A 21,486-nucleotide genomic window follows, 5' to 3' on the forward strand; every position below is an offset into this window, starting at 1 on the left:
AGCTCTGTGACAGCCCGCCTGCCCATTCACCTTTTGCTGAGCGGTCGGGGCCCCGTTCAGTGAATACACCAGCGATTATCCATTCACAGCGCGTCGAGCTGTGGAGCCTCAGCCGGGCGGGCGGGACGTCGACCTCGGAGGAGGAGAGGGAGCTTTTAAAGAGGTCGCAGGATTAAACTAACCTGAAAATACAGATGGGAAATACAGCCTGTGATCTTACGAGTAGAGTACTTCACTTCACATCTGAAGGTTTGTTTAATTAGTGACGCAGCGATCAGACACTCTGAGCGGGTGTTCAACAGAACTGCTTCTGGTGTCAGAGCGGTAACTTTAGAAGCTGTCAGGTACAGGAAGCTGGCATTAAATCTGCCCCACGATGCCTCGTTTGAATCACGGTCGTGGCTCCTGGTGCATCCTGTTACTTGTGATCTGACCGACGTTCCCCAACAGGCCCGTCATGGCCACAACACAGTCGCCGGGGCCGATGCTCGTGTTTCCACCGGCGTCCCAGAAGCAGCTCTGCGCTGTTCTCCGTGGAGAATACGTGCTGAGTCTATTTTGGACAGAAGTGGACCACAGCTGCGTCAGTGTGCACCGAGCACATCCAGTCAAAACAGGCAAATAACCAAATGAATCAACTACGTGGCCGACTGAACCACAGCAGGAACTCAGACGTCCAGCAGAAATGATGAAGAGAACTCAGTCTGTCACCAAAAGTGTGAGAGAAGAGACGGTTTTACATGTTTTAGCCTTGAATTAACTTAAACGCAGGTACAGAACACACAACTTTAGCTTGGAAAGGAAACCGTTTGTGATTTTATTTCTGCAACAGCGACGTGATAATTCACCAAAACGACCGCAGTTGCAAAGTTGGAACCTTTTGTGCGACGGCAGCATCTGTCTGCAGGTGCTGCTGGGAGTGAAAAGCCCTGCGGTGGTTGTATCGTCTACTGTTATTAATGGAAGTGGCCGCGAGAACGGGCTTTCCGGCCAAGAGATGAGCACTCTCCATAGCCTCATTACCACAATTACCAGTGTAATTAGCTGATTGGCTGATGGGCTGGCTGGCAGGCAGGCGAGCTAACCCCCCTTCATTCATTTATTTATTTATTTATTTATTTTTTAATCCAGGAAATTACCGACGCTAGCTGAAAACTGCTTTTGTACTTTAATTCACAGAAAATGAGAGTCCGCGTGTGTGTGTGTGTGTGTGTGAGAGTGTGCGTGTGTGTGTGTGTGTGTGTGTGTGTGTTTTGGTGCCTAAAAGCATATGTTGCATATTCCTTTGTGAGTTATTTTGATTGTGTATTTGCATGCAGATTAAAAAGAGATGCTAACAGCTAACTGCTGTATAATTACTCTCTGCTGTGAGCCTCCATCACCACCTCCATCACCACCTCCATCTCCACCACCACCACCTCCACCCCTCTGCAGTGCTCTCTGTTAAATCTCCCCACAGCAACACTCCTGGATAACAAACAGTTCCTTTGGTAAAACGACGGCGTCCCTCCGCTCCGCTCTGACATCACACACAGAGAACATCTGTGATCTCCAGAAAGAAAAAGATTGGGAAAAACAAAAGTGTGTTTATTGTCTTCAAATAAGAATATAAATGAGGTGTAGCCTGTCTGATGATGTAGCTTAATTAGTAGAGTAAATGTGTTTTTATTCCCACAGTCAGACGTCTCAGCAGTATTTGTTTGTACAGTCAGAATAGCGCGGCTGGTTTATGGAGTGCAGCAGCAGCAGACACACATCCTGACGAGGATCACAGAGCAGAACGAGCTTTCATGTAACGTTAACACAACCAGAGTCCCACAAAGAGCCAACAGTCTCCTACATGGAGCCTGAGACTCTGGTTAGCCTGTAAAATAAACAGTAACATCATCGACATGTCAAAACGTGCAGGTTCCAAGTCTGAACTCGCTAACGATCCCTCCTCGAGTTAACGGGGCGTCGTTGAACTTCTAGGTCCTCTAGTTTAAAGCTAACGTTAGCTGCTGTTAGCGTTAAATCTGTTAGCACACGTGTCGCCTGCAAGATATCAGCAGTTGTTTAAAACAGCATTAGCGAGGAAAACTGTAGTAACTGGATGTAACTGTAGTTCTGAGGACACGATCATCCCTCCAACTGCTCGCTGTAATATGTTGAAACGCAGTGTACCGCCAACCCAACACATGGATATGTATGCATATCTGTGGGAGAGTGTGTGTGTGTGTGTGTGTGTGTGTGTGTGTGTGTGTGTGTGTGTGGTTGTCAGTACACATTGACTGGCTGTCTGAGGCGCTCCCTCCTGATGAATGGAGACAGTAGCTTGCTGTTGTGGAGGGTTCGTTCCCCTCGGGGGCATTTTGGTGGGAAAACTAACTTTCCCTTCTCCTCCCCACTGCGCCTCCTTCCTCTCCTCTCAATTCATTATCGTCTGTTCTTCACTGTCTTCTTGGCATCGTGTTAAATTTCCAGTGTTTGCTGCCCTCCTCCTCCTCCTCCACCACCCTTTCTTTTCTGTCGCTGTCGTTCGTCCTTTCTCCTCCACGTCAGGAAGCGTTCTGTCTCTTCTCAGCTACTGATTAGCTTGCAACACATGCATTTTATATTTTTTCTGCAACAATTATTTCTCCTTCTTTTCTCTGCTCTGTATTTTTCCACGTTTCCTCTAAAACCACGCCTATCTCTCTCTCTCTCTTTACTTCCCCAGCTTCCAGAACCTTTTTTTGCTCGCAGCTCTCCTCTCATAGTAAAGTATTGTCACTCTTTGTCTGTCCGTGCTGTCCTGCATTAGAGAAAGCCTCCCTCTGTAAGCCCCTGTAGCTCCGTGGCTGTTAGCTGGCAGGGCAGCAGTGGAAAACTGGTATTAAGGGAGCAGAGGGAGGAGGCGGCCCAAAGATAAAAACACACAGCAGAACATATGAGTCACCCTCGCTGTGAGCTAGCACCGCCGCGATCCGTTTACTGGCACCAGAACGCGGTGGCCATGTTGCTATGTAATTAAACGTACAGCGGGCGGGGCTTTTTGATTCATATGTTCTAAATTATACGCTCCCGCCGACAATTCATTCAGAATTTCTTAGTTCGAGCCGACGGATGACAGGAAAACATCCCGTCTGTGTGTGATGGACGGCTGTTTCTCTGTTAGTCACCGTGATGCCTTCATGTCAGTGTTGGATTTCAGGGCGCAATTTCCATTTGACCTTTAGCACACATAATTACAGCCAAGCAGCCACTGTTTGACTCCCTAACCTCCAATAGAGGAGCGAGGGAGAGAAAAAGGAGCTCATTTGGTGGTTTAACTTTCCAAAAAACGGTGAAGTCGATACTGATGTTGTTGCCGTGTGTCTTTTCTGTTGCCGAGCAACCACCAGAGTCTCAGAGACGCCTGTCAGTCAACCAATCACGTCGTTCCTGATGCAGGACACTTGATATTAAAGGTTTAATGTCTTTATACATGGAGGGAGATGATAACTAATCATTTGAGTTTTATGAGGAAGTAAATTCCTGATTGTAAAAGTTAACCGATGCAGAATTTTTGGCTTTGATCGACTATTTTGATTATCGGTTAGTGGCGTCGAAACTGTGAGGATTTTACTACTTTTCTCTCTTTAACTGACTGTATTTTAATTTGACACTGTTGTTCAGACGAAACCAGACAGCTGACGACCATCTCAGAGAAAGATCAGTGTTTTCTGTCTTTACGTAGACGAAACGTGAGATTCTGTTTCAGGTTTCAGTTTATAAGTTCATTTTATTTTGTGGTTCACAAAAGACAGAAAAATCCCGACCTTCAAAGGAAAAGTCAGAAAGAGAAAAAAAAGGAGCTCATTTGTTGGTTTAAGTTTCAAAAAAGAGAATGAAAATTGATATTTCTGTGGAATAAACCTCCATGTTCCTCTAGATCCAGAAGCCTTAATCCTCTGATAATCTATGAGGATTATTTATTTAGTTTGTTTATTCTTGCATCATCTCAGATTCCAAATGTAAAGTTTGCTTTGTCTCATGAAAGATACATTTTGAATCCAGTGGAAGAGAACAAAAGATCTTATTTGGCGGTTGAAGTTTCCACAGAGAGTAAAAAGTTCTGAGCGTTTGTGTCTCCTGATGATGTTGTCATGGTGTGTCCTCCTGTAACCTAGCAACCACAGGTCTGGGATTGGCAGACGTCCTCCACAGCATGCTTGGTTGTCGCCCAAAGGGGGGAAGTGGAGTTGCAGCGCGGCGTGCTGCTTTCATTGGTTTTCCAGGCTTAGTGAGCCGAAGCCATATTTGGCGTGTGAAGGTTACAGTAGCAGATTATATTTAGATGCTGGATGTGCGGAGCTAGATTGGCCTATTAAGGAAGTTCTCCACCGAGCAAATTTGTTGATCGTCGTGGTGTGATAATACACAGGCCGGATTATGGGATCAAACCCTTTCAGCACGCTTTCACTGTTCGTACGAGAGTCGCGTGGTTCGGAGCCTTTAACTCCCCACATGTTGTTCGTCTCATCTCAGACTGCATTGATTTTATTTTGAGTGATCGGCCGGCCGGCCGGCGACGCCCTGCATCTCCTTCACTTCAAAAACTATATCATGTCTCTCATTATCCCAGAGCAATGTGTTTAAGATTTAATGGTTTGTGTCGGCGCTGTAGCTCGTTAGCCGGATAAAGATAGCTAATGTTTTATTCACACGGCATCAAAGAAAGAGGGGATGATAATTGCTGACCTAGGGACAAGAGAGGGCTTTGGATGAGCTGCTGAGGAGGAGGAGGAGGAGGAGGAGGAGGAGGAGGAGGGGGAGGGGGAGGAGGAGGAGGAGGAGGAGGAGGAGGAGGATACAGTGAAGAAAGAAAGTCTGTCAAACATCTTATTGTACAGTCGAGTTAATTGAATTCTTTATATTTGCGTCTCAGGAGAAATGATGGGAACTAAACTTTGGGTGAAGTGTGGTTAATTGTCTCGTGTTTTGCTTCATTGTATCCGTGTCACAATGGATTTAACAGAGTTCTGATTTGGCCTCCAGCTCCGTCTTCTATTCTTTTATTTATTTTTTTTTTAAATTCTTCTGCTTCTCATCACACTTTTTCTTCTAACTCTCCTCTCCTGCTCGTACAGAGCGGAGTGACACTTGAAGCTGAGTGCACAGTTTGTGTTTTCCCTTCAGTGAGGTCCTGTCGTCTTTTTTTTTTTTTATAAATCTGTCAGCGTCGTGCAAAAGCTGCTGATCTGCTGAAGCCCGGAGACGACTGTCCTGCATGTACATTCACTGTTTAATTACAGTCAAATAAAAAGGGGCTGTGATCATTCCTAATCAGAAACCATTTTGATAAGAATTTATATAAAACATATAAAATGTCAGTTTCTTTCATGCTCAGTGTCCACAGATATTAGAAGCTATTTTGACCCGTCATCAGACACAAGATTCCCAAAGTCCATCGTTATCTTTGTAGGAGCAACACCTAAAGTTCTCAGTTTGTTGAAAACCAGACGCTAAGCTAAATAAAATAAGATGTTAGAGATACTTTTATTCAGATTTTAGCTGTAAGAGATTCCACTGATTGTTTTTGAGCCATTTCCCAGAGTTTTGACCGCGTTTGGACGATTGTTGCAGGATAATCACGAGATAGATTTGTCATACTTTCCTCTGTCATATTTTGTAACGTGCAGAGACGAGTGTGTGTCAGAAAACACGGAAACATGTTTCGTAAAGAAAACAAAAACACAGTTCTGTTTTTCTCTTCGCTACAAAAGTCAAATTAAAGCAAAGAAACACAGCGTGAGTGTGTCGAGGCTCAGAGACCCGCAAGAGTTAAAAATACAGTAGTATGTTTTCTACTGTGTGTGTGTGTGTGTGTGTGTGTGTGTGTGTGTGTGTGTGATGATAGTGAGTAATTCTGGTGGGGCTGCAGCATTAGTCAGAGCTGAAGCTGAGAGTCTGCGGAAAACGAGCCACATGCTGAGACAGAGATAACACACACACACACACACACACACACTCTCACACACACACACACACACACACACACACAGTGTTATTGTTCCAAGCAGGGGTTGTACAAATATACACGTGCACGCTCACGTATACATATAGTACATATAGTGTGTTTCCTGCCCGTGTGTGTGTGTGTGTGTGTGTGTGTGTGTGTTCACCTCATTCTTTCAGTCTCTCTGTGTCCTTCGAGCTCATTTTCTCTCCCTCTCTCTCTCTCTCTATTTCACACCGTCTCTCTGTCTTTCACACACACTCACACACAACATCTGTCTCTGCAGGACTCTGTTTACGCGCTGCTTTATTCCCCTCGCTCGCCGGGTCCAGTAGCACAGGAGGCGGCGAGGCAGCGTCGTGTTTGCTAAGCCGAGTCTGCTGCACAGACGGCAAGCTGTGTGCTGGTCTCCTCGCTCGCCTTCCAGTTGTCCTTGTCATAACAAAACACACACACAGACACACACACACACACACACACACACACACACACACACACACACACACACACACACACTTCTAGTATCGTTGTGCTCCTCTCACACATGCGCAGCCTCACCGTCTTCTGCCTTCACACATTCACACTCAGTATTTCTCTTCTGCTCTTGCGTGGTCAGCACGAGCAGCTGATTTAGTGTCCCTGCCCTCACACACACACACACACACACACACACACACACACACACACACACCACCTCTTCCTCGATCCCTCACCCACACAGCTGGAATCAAACAGCAACCTCTCATCGCTGTAAAAGAGAGAGAGAGAGAGGTAGAGAGGCGATGGGGGAGAGCTTTATGAGTTTTGCTGCAGGCTTTGGCAACGAGGGTTACAACTGTGTGTGTGTGTGTGTGTGTGTGTGTGTGTGTGTGTGTGTGTGTGTGTGTGATGGAGAGAGAGCGTATACTTTAGGGCAGGTTTTATAGCTAAGAGCTCTCTCCATCATTATACTTTAATGACTGTATAATAGGGGTGTGTTTGTGGTTCAGAGACAGCGTGTGTGTGTGTGTGTGTGTGAGTGTGTGTGTGTGTGTGTTAATGTACACACATGCACATGCCTGTTCACTGTGTGTCTGAGGAGTCGTCCCTTGTGTTTGTCGGTGAACTCTTCTTGGTGCAGCAGTCAGACACTCTGCTGACATTTTAATCCCACATCCCATAATTTCCTCCTCACACAGCTGATTCCTGCGGATGTCTTGACTTTGCTGCGTCCTACAATCGGGCCTATTAATGAAACGGTATATTTTTGCTGGAATGTATTTCCTCTGTGGGAATATTCATTTCCATTCAGTTTTTATGACGTTTCAGAAAATCTCATAACTGCAGTTCCACTGCTGTGCTTTTATTTTGGACTCGAACAGGAAGTTGTGCAGAGTTTTGGACGTGCGTTGGAGATTTTATGGTCGAGAAGTCGTTAATGCATAATTATATTATGCTTTACAGTGCAGGTGGTATATGATAATGTGTGCATGGTGGATTTTCTCATTGAGCAACAAGGTGCGAGGCCGAGCTCCTGGTGCTCTCTTAAAGGGCCAGTTCACCCAAATTACACAAACATTTTCTTCTCTAGTCTCTCGTGTGATGCATAAACATGCAGTTCAGAGGTTTCCCTGAATCTGTCATGTCTAACACACCTGCTACGTCTCTTCAGAGCCGCGGCCCTCGCTGCTCGTATACTTCTGTTCCTGTTCAGCAGTGTGAATGTGCCGGCCGTGGACTCGGGCCACGGATGAATTTTTAACGTTAGAAAATGGGCTGTAAGATGGATTTCCTCTTGTAAACATCCGCCGGCCTGTTAGCCCCCTCCTCCTCTCTCATTCTATAGCTCCTCCATCCTTCCATCCCTCGTCCTCGCCTCATATTTTCCGCTGGAAACGCTCGACGATGCCAGCAGTTCCTCGTTCCTTCCTTCTCTCTGTAGGTTTTGCTGCTCGCTCGCTGTATGCAACCACTTTCTCACTCGCCCCCTGCTGGGTCACTCTCCGTCTCGCTCCACTTCTCACCCCTTTTCACATTATCTCTCACTTCCCCTGCTTCTCCTCCCTCCTTCTCCCTTCATCTTCCCTCCCTCCCTTTTCCCCTTTCTTTCCCCTGCTCCCTCCATCCTGCCTCTGTTTTCCTTCCTCTCATTCCTTCGCCACGCAGCGTTTCATTTCACCCAAGTCACAACACGACCTCCTCCTTCCTCACCTTCTCCAAAATATGAAGCTTATCTCTGGAGCTGTCAGCCGGGTCCTTGCTAACAATGGCCTTCTTTCTCCGTGTTCTCGTCTCGCCGCAACAATGATCTGCTTTCTCTCCTCGACGCCTCCTCCTGATATCTCTCTGTTTCTGTCTGTCGTTCTTCTTGCTTGACCTCCCTCTTTCTTTCCCTCCATCTCTCTGGAAACACTCGTTCTCCCACTCCTCCATCTTTGTGTCCTCATCAGACCTCTGTGAAGTCTCCTGGGTAATTAAGGTGTGCGTGTTGGTGGAGGTGGATCAGCAGCACACATGAGCTGCGATAATGAGCCATAAAGAGTTGTGATGAGAATCTTTTCTGGGTTCGAGAAGTTAAAGTCCAGTTCATTTGTCTGCATAGACGGATTTAAATGAAATGCAACTGGAGCTCTGGATGTGCGTGAAACTCTCCTGGCAGAATCATCAATAAAATACAGATTAGCGGCCGCTTCAGAAGACGACGGAACCGGCCCGCAGACATAAAAACACGAGGGGAGTCGGCTGCTGAGGAGGTCCTGTCGATAACTTCAAAACTCTTCTGGGTTGGCTGCTAGCTGCAGGCGGAGGCACTTTGTAGAAATCTGATAAAACGTCTGCACTTTAAATCTCTGGGTGAATATTTGATGGATTCAGCGCCGACAGTGATTGGTTCCAGGTTTTAACGGCACATGTAAAAGGCTGAATTCAGACCAAATACAGTGTTACGGTGAAAACGCAGCTCCTGAATGAGGCCAGTGTGTCCAAAACATGATAATTCAGCCGCGTTCACCAGTTTCTATTCAACTGTTGGTCCGCACAGTCACTGTGGGTCACAACGGGTCGGTCGCAGGGTCACTAGAAGCGCGGCTGGATGCTACAGAGGACACACAACAGACTGCTCTGTATCCTGGTTCTTCATTATTGTATTTTTACAATCTGTCGATGTGGACAAACACTTCACTCTGCAGCTAATCACCACAGCGCTGGACTCTGTCTGTCTGAATGCAGCCAAGGTCACTCATTCAGAAACTGTACTTATTTTCATGTTTGGAAGCATCATCATCATCAAAATGTAGTCAAAGGATCAACAGTGAAAGTGCTCATTATGCAGCAGCACGGCTCCTGCTAAGTGTTGCAGCACTGTGCAGGCAGCATTTTAATGTTGGAGCAGAAACACTTCACAGACTGCAGGGTAGTTTCAATCCTTCAAACGAAATGTTTTAATATAACCTGATCACATGTCCAGTACGTAAGGTGAGAATCTGTTGATTAGTAACTCATCAACGTAGTGAAGTGAACGGTACGATAACTAGAAACAGAAAAAGATACAAAAAAATGGATTTCTCAGAGACAAACTTTAATTAAAAGTCCAGTTTTTAGGATTCAGTGACGTCTAGACCGACTCTGTAGGAGAGAACTCGCTCTGCAGATATTAAACACGCTCATGAATATTATATTCCACTCCCGCCCTTAAAGCAAAACTCTCGCCAAAAAGCAACCAAGGCTTTATTTGGGATTGAATATGAGTCAAACCTTCGTGTGAAAGCATAATTATGACGAAAGAGGCACTTTTAAGATTTACCGTAGTTTCGGTTTTGGGCACGTTAATTTTGAACGGGATAGCTAGGGGCAAGACATGCTAGCATCAAAATCGCTATTTTTAGAACAGTAAGAAGTCTCGACACAACATGAAACTTTGCTGGTAGCATCACCAGGGTCTCTACACATGAACACGAGCATTGAGAACATTGTTTGTGTACACACAGTTTATGAAAAAGAAGGTTTTTGAACAACTCACGTTAGCTGCTGCAGCTCCTGCGCGTCGCCGTCATGGCCGACAAAAACTGTCGATCCCCGAGTGCGACCTGACAGGCATGCTTGAGGAGCGGTTCACCGTTACTCTCCTGCCTGTCAGGTCGCACTCGGGGATCGACAGTTTTTGTCGGCCATGACGGCGACGCGCAGGAGCTGCAGCAGCTAACGTTCATGTTGTGTCGAGACTTCTTACTGTTTTAAAAATAGAGATTTTGATGCTAGCATGTCCTGCCCCATGCACTCCCGTTCAAAATTAACGTGCCCAAAACCGAAACTACGGTAAATCTTAAAAGTGCCTCTTTCATCGTAATTATGCTTTTACACGAAGGTTTGACTCATATTCAATCCCAAATAAAGCCTCGGTTGCTTTTAGGTGAGTTTCGCTTTAAATCCTGCACACTGGACCTTTTAACAAGTTGTTATCTATGTCACAGAACGCCGTTGGCATCCTCCCTCTCTATACAAACAGCTTTAGCATCGGACTCACGGTCTACAACGTGAACCGTCTTAACTCCAAACTGCAGCTCCTCTCAGCGGCTGCGACGCCAAACAAAACAGCTGAGGAGGCAGAGCGAGCGAGCGACGGCGGCCATGCAGAGTCACATAAAGATGATGATGTGCGATAATGTCTGCCAGTGTTTCACGCCTGTCGCTCACATAGACTTCAAATACGTTCTCACCCGAGTTTGTTGCCCATCACTGTAGCTTATAGTGCTGATAGTCACGCCGGCTTTATGGTGTGTGTGTGTGTGTGTGTGTGTGTGTGTGTGTGTGTGTGAAGGAAAAAAAAATGAGAAAATGATCAAACAAGCCTCAACTTTGATGAGATTATCACTCATTTTAATTAACAGTCTTTTAAGTCGGGGGGTTGGAGGGGTGAGGCGGGTGAGGCGGGTGAGGCGGATGTGGCTCCCTGCTGCACTCACACTGGGGGTGACAGCCTCGCTTCACACATGATGACAGTGACTCATTCTTCAAATCGTCCAATAGGCTCTTATCTCCTGCTGGCTGGGGTTTTTACTGTCATCGACATTAACAGTCATTGTACACGGTGCTTAACGTAATTGTGTACCTCCTCAAAAGCCGTATTACTCAGAAGTGGTCAGGGCTGGAATCTTTTTTTTTGGGAGGTTAATAAGACGTTGATTCCCCTGTCGAAAAGTCCTTGAGCAAGGCATATAACCTCTGCTGGGAGAGGTTATCACAGCCCGAGTAAATTAACTTTGATTGTTGCGTCTGTGTGTTGTGTCTTTGCCCTGAGTTGCCCTTGCCACCACCTTAATAGTTTCACAGAAAATAGTTTCAGTCTGCTTGGTTCTGCAGCCCGGCCCTCTGCGCTCCTTCCAAATAAATCTTCCAGTGCAGGGTTTTCCCTCGCTGCTGCAGACGGGCTTAGGAGGTAACCTTGCCAGTGGTGTGTGTTGTATCGGAGGGGAAGGGAGGCTAGAGGAGTCTGTGAGAGCACACGATAACCTTTAGGGCCAAACATCAAGCTCTCTCGCGCGCTGCAGCCTTGTGCCAGGAAAAGATATGAAATATTTTTCTTGACATTTTGGGGGATTTGATGTATTTTTCATGTTCTGTTAGGGAGGCAGGAAACTACAAGCTCTCTGCTGAGTTCATGTCGGAGTTTAAAAAGGCACCGCTGTGTTTTTGTTTTAACGCTTACCGAGTCAGGACGGCTGACTGAGAGCACGTTGCTGTTTGTCTACAGGGATGAATGACGGGAGATTTGTATTAATATTTATACTTTTCTGATAATAAAATAATAGCCGTTAAATAAACCAGAGGCGACGCTTCTGTTCTGCCTTTTGCTGTGTTGTGAACAGTCCCCAAAAGTCATTCATGAGTAAAAGTAAAGATACTGAGTTAAAATGTTACTCTGGTAAAAGGGAAAGTCACACATTTCAGTAGAACTTGAGTAAATATACTCAGTTACATTGCTTTATTGGCCTTTTGTCATTTATAGTTTAAAGTATAGTTATAGGCTTTCAGTTCACATAATAATGTAATAATATCCTGAAAATGAAATATTTCCCAGTAAAATAATGAGACATTCCATTATTGACATATCAGGAATAATCGTCTATTTTTCATGTTTATTTTGTTATAAACTCATTAAAAAAAAACCATGAACATGAATACAGAAAGTCTCACCTATATTTTCACCCTCACACTCATATTTAATTGTCAGCAGATAAGGAAGCGATCACTGTTGTGCTTTCAGGACACAATTTAGTAATTTACGGAGCAATTATGACAGTTCTGATGAGATTACTGCCTGGCAACTCACTTGTCCTTCATCATCTCTTTCTGATTTAATTTGTAATGCCATGTCAAGAGGCAATTGGTTTGAAGTTTGGAGGCTGTGGAGCTCCGTGAGACAAATTAAATCAAATATTGCTGGAGGAGCCTGCGTGTGAAGACACGTACAGGTTTTTGTTTCTTGTTTTCCTTTTCAGGCAAATATGTGTGATCAGGTCTGTCAGTGATATTTGTTTGCAGCAGTGGACATTCAGAAAACAAGAAACATTCTGATGTTTTCCTGTCACCTACATTTATCTTGGAGGATTGTATTGTAAATACATTTTTGATTTCATGATCTTGGCCAGAAGTCGTGACATCTTCCTACATCACCACCTCAGAAATAATCTTTTATCTCGCTGTGAAAAAGCCTGTCAGAATCTGATAATGACATTTTGAAATGATGACAGCAGAAAAGAGGAAGGCGGGGTTACAGAGGAGGGGTGAGGTGTCAGAGGAAGATGAAGGGAAAGGAATAAGAGAGGGAACTGAATATGAAAAAGGGAGGCACGACTAAAAAAAAGAAAAAGCAAATAAAATCAGATATAAAATGGTTGGAGTTGCCTGTTTTCACTGTTTCCTCTGCTGCTGGAAAAAAGACAGAGATCCAAGTATTTCTAGGAAAAGGGCAGAGGCTGTGCGAGGTGTGGACGCCTGTCCGGGGGGGAGGAGGGTTTTAAAGGAATTGTCCATGAGGGGATAATTTTTAAAAGCCCAGCTTCTGGCAAATTGTGTGTGTGTGTGTGTGTCTGCATGTGTGTGTGTGTGTGTGTGTGTGTGTGTACGTACACATTTGATTTTATCTGTGTGGCCATGTGTGAACTGTACATCTGAGGGAAAACGCACACACACCTCCCACTGTGCAGCCTTGTGCGTTTAGCCTTTAGCTTGAGTGAATGTGTGTCCATTTTTGTGTATGTCTGCATGTTAGAGAACGTGTGTGTCTGGATGTGTGCTGGTCTGTGTGGGTCTTTATGTGTGTGTGCGTTTTCCCCCGGCGCTGCCTGTGTGCTGGTTAGAGCATTAATGATGTGTCGAGGGAGCACTGCCTCTACATAATTTATCAACCAGGATTTATTAGCCGCAGAATTAACTTGTAGGGGCTGGGGAGCACAGCGTGCATTTGTTCTTGTTTTGGGATTTATGGTTGTGGATGCATTGTCACTCCCCTGTGATCCATTTCTCTCCATCAGCCTCCTGCCACGGGGACGTCCCCGCTCGTATAATTGGCCAAGTTATTTTAATTTTAGTCGAGTTTAGATTACAATTCAGAGCACTGCTTTTCATTGTGTCTGTATGTGCAGAGTCGGGCTGAGAGGGGCGCCAGCAGTAAATCCTGCTCCTGTCATTTATAGCACGAATCCAGCACTATATTTCCGCATCACTCTCTGTCAAAAAAGATTTTAATCAAGCACAACTTGCATGAATAGCAGTTAAGGCAGCACTAACTCTAACCCACAGCAAGAGGTTACCGGGTTCCAGGCAACGACCTCTCTGCCTACTTTGTTGACGTAAAAGTGTATTTTTTCCGTTAAGCCTTCATCAAAAAGAATTTTCAGGAATCTGCGAAGTACATTATCTGTTTGATGAGCAAACATTACCTGTTTCATGTTCGCAGAATGTTCTATTTCTGAAAGCTTTTATGACTATGAGGCTTTCACTGTTTGTGTCTATCATTAGACCGTTTGTGTGCAGATCAGAAATGATGCTTCTGACATTTGTTTCTTTTGTTCCATATGTTGTTTACAGATAAAGATAAACTTTGATTATAATCTGTTATCCCATTAAATCATATATCCCCCTTTATTCTGTGATAAACTCGTTGGTGATTAATCGTCTCTCCTGGTATTCATACTGAAACATCAGTTCACCCTCTGTTTCCTTTATCTTTCAGATCTCAGAGATGGGTAAGGAGTCCCTCCCCGCCTGGCTGCACTGGGATGCCAGCAGCAGAATCCTTCAGGGTCTCCCATTGGAGGAGGACAAGGGTGTCCATTACATCTCCGTATCCATCTCCAACCACACAAAATCTTCTTCTTCGTCAGAAGTGTTCTCCATTGAGGTACACCCTGAAGATTATACCGACGCAGATTCAGCCCAGCTGGTCTCCAACCAAGCCACTACGCAAGACGACATCCAGGCATTCATGTGTGGCAACGAGGAACCGGTCACAGTGCTGACGGTGATCCTGGACGCTGATTTGACCAAGATGAGCTCGGAACAGAGGGTGGAGCTCCTGGATAACATGAGGAGCTTCTCTGGGGTGGGGCTCCAGCACATGAAGATACTCCCTGTGGTCAACAACAGGCTGTTCGACATGTCAGCATTCATGGCTGGCCCGGGAAATGCGAAAAAGGTGAGTTGATGTGCAGGCAAGTGAGTTAGGAAATGAGGATACATGCTGGTGAATGCATGAGTGCTATTGTGGATGAGTAAATATGTGTTAGTCAGTGAATAATTTAATATATTATCAGATGGATAATTAAATTAACAATTCTCAATGTCCTCCCAGGTGGTTGAAAACGGAGTTCTGTTGTCCTGGAAGCTCGGCTGCTCACTGGACCAGAGCACAGTCCCAAATATCAACAGCGTCCAGGGTCCAGCAAAGGAAGGCACAATGTCGGCCAAGTTGGGCTACCCTGTGGTGGGATGGCACATCGCCAATAAGAAACCCCATGTCCCTAAGAGGGTGAGGCGCCAATTAAACAACACTCCGACGCCTGTCCTGGCAGTTCTTCCTCCGACAACTGTAGTGGAGCCTCCAGTGAGGATAATCCCAACTCTCTCCTCCCCGTCTATTGCTGCACCTACTGAGAGCTCTGCCCCACCCGTAAGAGGCCCTGTTCCTCTGCCAGGCAAGCCTACTATCAGGTTCCGTGACACTATCGTCCACACCCCAACCCAAGGACCCCCTCAACCAACCAGTGTATTGGAGACCACCAGCACCATTTCTATTCAGCCAACAATCTCCAGGCCGATTTATGTGGAGGCCACTGCCACACCGCCTACACCTACACCTACTAGAAGACCTACCAAGAAACCCAAGAGACCCAGAACCACACCGGTGCCCAGAGAGCCAAAGACCTCCACAGCCAAGCCCTCGAGGCGTACCACATCGCCTGCTGTCATCCCGGATCCAAACAATGTGAAGCCTGTACTGCGAAACCCAATTGACCAGGTTAATGCATTGGTGGGCACCTATTTTGAGGTTAAGATCCCAGTTGACACATTCTTTGATAAAGAGGACGGCACAACAGACAAGCTGCGTCTAACATTGAGACAGAACCACAATGAAGTGGTTGGTGAGGGCTCCTGGATCCAGTTCAACACCACTAGCCAGCTCCTGTATGGTCTGCCTGATGTCCAACATGTGGGAAAACATGAGTACTTCATGCAGGCAACTGACAAAGGTGGTCTGAATGCCATCGATGCTTTTGAGGTCCGTGTAAACCGCTGGCCATTCAATGATAAGACCCCTGTGATCTTCACGGCCCGATTCGATGGTGAGCCACGTTCAATAACAAATGACATCCACAAGAAGATTCTTCTGGTCAAGAAGCTGGCATATGCACTGGGAGACCGCAACAGCAGTACAGTCAGTCTAAGAAACATCACCAAAGGTTCCATTGTGGTGGAGTGGACGAACACCAGCCTTCCACAGCACCCATGTCCAAAGGAACAGCTCAAAGCCATGAGCAAGATACTCGCCAGTAATGATGGGAAACCCTCGCAGACCTTCAGGTACTCTATGGAGCCTGAATTCAGACCACTGGACGTCATGGTCAAAGGAAGGGCAAGCTGCAGAACAACTTCCTTCATCCCAGAGGGAGAGATCGATATTCCAGAACCTCCAGCAGTCACTCCAGCTCTGGGAACAGGCCGGCAGAGCACTGATGACGTCTATCTCCACACGGTCATTCCTGCTGTGGTGGTGGCCGCAATCTTGTTGATAGCAGGCATCATTGCGATGATCTGCTACAGGAAGAAACGGAAGGGAAAACTGACCATCGAGGACCAGGCCACCTTCATCAAGAAAGGTGTGCCGATTATCTTTGCAGATGAACTTGATGACTCTAAGCCGCCTCCATCTTCCAGTATGCCCTTGATTCTACAGGAAGAAAAGCCTCCGCTTCCACCCCCAGAGTACCCAAACATGGCCACACCAGAGACCACTCCCCTAAACCAGGAGTTGCTGGGGGAGTACACAGCCCTACGGGACGAGGACCCCAACGCGCCTCCCTACCAGCCACCACCACCCTTCACCACTCCCATGGAGGGCAAGGGTTCCCGTCCCAAGAACATGACTCCCTACAGATCTCCACCTCCCTACGTGCCACCCTAAGACTTGTTTAACCCTCCCCTCGTAGGGTGGAGGGAGAGGATGCCCGAGGAACTGTGACGGTTTCCATTCTGGTGTTTGTCTGTCTGGACATTTACAGGGAGAGATGACAAGAGGTGCTAAAGTACAAAACAGCTACAGGGGACTTTGGTTTGGGAGGGGGAGTAATGAGTCGGGTGGGGTTTTACAGTCGACAGATGGGATGATTGGTTGATACAGCTGGGAGGGACTACTGTTTTAGTGGTAGCCCAGCTACTACAGTGGCCTAAGACAAACAAATTCTCGTCACATTGGCTTTTTGATCGACCAGTTGGTCAGAAGCGATGATTGGGAGATGTGTTCTCCCTTCCCAGCATTTCATTTTTTCCTCTGTTGATTTTCAATACTGGCTTTTTTTTGGTTTTGTTTTTTCTCATTATCCGAAAGGTTTTTATTCATTTTCTTTCTGGACTGAATCGTTTGCCTAACAACTCTTCTTTTGTCTTGCTTTTAAATAATACGAGAAGACAGTGAACTGCCATCAGACCACTGCAGGCAACCACTCGTGTTTTTTAATAAGGAGTGAGATTCTCTGGATATGAAAGAAGCTATCACGAGGATCTCGAATCACCCCTGCAGACGACACAAGAGAATGGGAGGCCGAGGTGTGTGTGTGTGTGTGTGTGTATGTGTGTGTGTGAATGAGTGGGTGTGTTTATTCAGATTCAATACGGTTTGCCTTTTAACACTAGTTGTCTGTTTCTATCCTTATTCACAATGTCTAGTAAAGATGAGAATAACAAGGTAGCCTATAAAAAGATTTAGAGATGAATAATAAATAATTTGTTTGTTTCATTGGTTTTAAAAATTCACTGTATATCTGGAAGATATTCTGATAGATTGTGTTCTATTTTTTTGGTGGTGGAAGAAAGTGGGAAGGAAGAGGGAATGCCTCGCTGAAATAACCTGCAGGAGCTCTTTACTCCTGTTTGCATATAACAATATGTCAATTACAGCCCATTAGATTATAAAAACTCCTTCCTCTCAGCTGCCCTGATCGCTGCAGCAGATCTAACCGGCTCAATAAGGTTTTAGCAACAAAAAACTGGGTGGGATGAGGCTAATGTGAAACACTACTGTTTTTATTACTAAAGAGATTATCTAACTAATCTGTAAATGCAGATTTTTGTGTAGATTTGGATGCAAAATATATAGTTTTATGCAGATTTCACCTCAATTTGGCGCCTTGAGGTGACAAACACCACAGTAAAAATGAAATGCCATTTCTGCCCTTTTGTTCATTCATACATACAACATGTCCGTCAACAGGAAAGGATCCCTTCAGTTTATTTTGGACCAGGGATAATTATTTTTTTATGTAATGAGGCAGTTCTGCTCTCCAGTCAGAGGAGAAACGTCGTGTGCCATGGAGACTCTCCCAGATGGGATTGTACAGATATTCACATTTTAGAGGTCACAGGGGAGACGAGTGTCTGACACTGAGGCAGAGATTCAGAAGGAAGACAGAAGCTTGAATTTCCAGTAATTAGCTCACTGAAAAATTGTCAATGAAAATCTCCTTCTAATTTTTTTACAAAGTTTTTGATACAGCCTCAAATCGTTGATTATTAAAAGAAAACATGATTAATGATTAGTCTTCTGTGATTTGTAAAATCTTAGCCTAGAAGTTCAATTATGATTCAATTATGTACACTTTCTTTTTTTTTTTTTGTCATGGGTCACATATTTTAAGTGTTTTCTTTTATCGTGTGTGTTTGCATATCAAAATGTATCTCCCACTATACAAAGACGGAATGACCGATATTTTATGTAATCACAAATTTTATTTTTATGTCCTTATGTTTGCTAATGAGTTTCAACTGAAAGTGACCCTTTGCAATAATAATGTAAGGTGCAGTCCACTCAGTGACTGGTGGATGCAGGCTGAAGCGAGTGACTCGTATTGTCATAATATTGTTGGTTTTTGCAGGATGCCAAGGCTTTTTTGCTTTTCAAGTGTGCATTGTCATAATAAAACCAACTGGTACGATAAAAACAATCACCCTTCTTCATTCATGTATCTGATTTAACGTATCTTTGCTGCTTCTGTCGGGAGTTTTTTCCACCAATGAGAAATCTCCCACCTGTCATATTCTCCGCTCAAAACCTGACTGATGTTTATGGATGAGGTTTTTGATCACTGTCACTTTTCTACTGCTTCCACTTAGCCTTGAATTGATAAATCCATCAGTCTGAAGTCCACTAGAGGTTTTACCTCTCGAGATGGCTTGCTGCCTGGCAACCATCTATGGTCTTTTGGACCCGTTGAAAGAGTCGTACTGCTGTCCTTTTTTGTACTAAATTATTCTGCTACTGAATGACTAGTTGGACAATTCAGTGTGAAAGCTCTGCCCATTAAAAAGGCTACGCTGTGAAAACACTCTCTCAGCTCGATCTGTCTTTCCACACACTGCATACAGATAATTTGCATTGATTGCTCAGAATATTGATTAGATGTAAACAATTTGCCAGCTCTGTTGCACCCCTGTGATAATTCATGACAGAGTTTAATTTGGAAGGAGAGGAAGCAATGATGAATGTATTCCCAAGACATCGCTAGTTGCTAAAATGGATAAATGGATCATAGTGACGACAAAGACTAATGGAGGATTGATTTGGTTTGACTGAGACAGCATAGTTGAATGTACTATGACAAAGTCCTCGTCTTTCAAACTAAAATGCTCATTCCAGAGGTGAAGGAGGTTGAATCTACACATATATGGTCTCTCAGTCTTTATGAAAACTGATTTTAGCCTAGCAAAGTAAAAAAAAAATAGATGTAAAAGGCTGTCGTATTGGATTGCACATTTTATATTGATGATATTTTGCCCTTACCCTGTAGACCAGCACTCAGCCACTTACAATAGACAGATTTCTCATCTCAAATGTGCTGAAAATCTGATTGGAGATTCTGGAAGATTATAGATGTGCTGAGTTTGCATTTTACGGGCCCTAATCAGTCGCCTTCGAAGTATCAGACAAGCTCAATCTATCACGGGGAAGTTGCTAAAATGATTTGTAGTGCCATTTGGTCTGCAGCCTGCAGGTACATTGCACCACAAACAGTCTACTTTATTTCTTTTTCTGCAGAATTTGAGGTAAAATGGAGTCTACAAATAGACCAGGTCGTGATGTCTGTGCTGTTCTTTGCACACATGAAGCGGTGAAAGCTGTTTGTTACGGTTTACAAAGGCTGCATTACAGTCGCATGGTTTCTGTAGGGCTCTTGTGATTAAGAGGCCGGGGCTGGTACTTCATAAAGCCTCTCAGAATAGCAGATGGATACTTGATTAAAACAAGAACAGGAGTACTTCTCAGAATAGCAGCCCCAGAGTAGGATCAATTGTCAGTCTGCATGACTGTACACTTAACAATGTTTCCTGCATATGCAGATCTCAGTGTTCATATTCTTAGATACATGATGAATGCTGGCCTGAATCCTGATCAGAAAGGAGTGTTAAGTCGTGTCTAAGTAAGTGTTTAAATTGACATTAATGAATGACCATGAATTGGTATGCGGGACACTCACTCCTGACTCTAAAGATTATGTTCCAGTGGTAATTTTAGTAGTTAAAAACCTCCTCTCTTGTTATGCACACAGTCACAATCCTGGACAACTTGATCTTCTTGTAGGAGAGAAGAAAAGCAGAGATAAAGGACACGCAGGCACATTGAAGTGAAGTGGTTCTGTTCCCTTCTTGAGACGGCTCTTTTGATTGAGCTACCTTTGTGTTCCGCTCGTTAGAAGTGGGCTGCGGTGCTACGAAGTTACCAGAGAGTGTAAAGAAAAAATAATGATGTTATTTCTTTAATTCTTATCTTTGGGAATGTGGTACGTGTATAATTATGCCTTTAAAGCTTTTTTAGCTATTGCTGTAGAGAAGGTCTGATTTTATCACACAGCTTCAGTCCAGTCAGATCCTCTGCATACACAGACAGCAACGAAAGAAAACAACAGACAGATTTTGTGAAGCTGTGAACGGTTAATTATTCCTCCTGGTTTTTGTTGTTAATATATTTTTTTTTACTTGATACTAAATTTATGAAACAGTTGAATAGCCAGTCCACCTTTAATACCTTTAATTTAAAATGTGTTTCCTGTTGTCAGGGTAAAGCGTCAAATGAGCATCTATCAGAATAGAAACAATAGTTGTGCTTTGTTAGTTTACAGTAATATCACAGTGGACTCCAGAACTGCTCTATGAACTGTCTTAACACAGAAACACAGCACCTGAACATTCAATAAGGCAGATTCTAAGTAGGGTAATGAGTTAAAAAGCCTTTAATTAATCATAGCTGTAAAAAACATGCCTACCCCTCTGCAGCCATTAAGGCTTTCATCAGGGCGGCACAAAATGGCTACCTTTGGGCTCTTACATTTATAGACCTGTGAGCAGACAGTCATTACATTCAATCAGGTAATTATTTATGCTTTTGATGGAGGCAGATGAAAGCCTATTTCTTTTTCATATAACATATGACACAAAATGATAAAAACCTCATTAATAATCAGATTATGGCTCCTGACAGCTGAAAACAACACGGGCTCATTTATGTTCTGTTACATTAGATTTACCGCCTCTGAGGGGATGCTTCCACCCAAAGCATTATGGGGGGATTCGTTGACTGACCCCCTTTTTTAAGACTTGGACCACCAAACGAGGTCAAAACAACACGTCACGTTATATATTTATATAACCTTCTTATCGATAATATTAAATATTATATTCCCATATGAATACCTGAAGAATCTTGTAATACGCTTCCAGACACCCCTACACTGGACCATACCATTCTTTAACATTGACCGTTCGCCTTCCTGCGTCACGCC

At 44.5% G+C, this 21,486-nt stretch overlaps 1 protein-coding gene across 4 annotated transcripts in view; it reads left to right on the forward strand.

The window, feature by feature from the left end:
• Positions 1-19,033, forward strand: part of dag1 (dystroglycan 1) — a 50,812-nt gene extending 31,779 nt beyond the window's left edge. For all 4 annotated transcript variants that reach the window (XM_030419737.1, XM_030419740.1, XM_030419738.1 and 1 more), the window contains exons 3-4: positions 14,172-14,633; positions 14,790-19,033. In XM_030419737.1, the coding sequence (XP_030275597.1) occupies positions 14,172-14,633; positions 14,790-16,619 (2,292 nt within the window). In that variant the 3' untranslated portion in view covers positions 16,620-19,033. The remainder of the gene's footprint in view (positions 1-14,171; positions 14,634-14,789) is intronic.
• The last annotated feature ends 2,453 nt before the right edge of the window (positions 19,034-21,486 follow it).

Source organism: Sparus aurata, chromosome 6, assembly GCF_900880675.1.
Source record: "Sparus aurata chromosome 6, fSpaAur1.1, whole genome shotgun sequence".
In the NCBI taxonomy this organism is placed as follows: domain Eukaryota; kingdom Metazoa; phylum Chordata; class Actinopteri; order Spariformes; family Sparidae; genus Sparus; species Sparus aurata.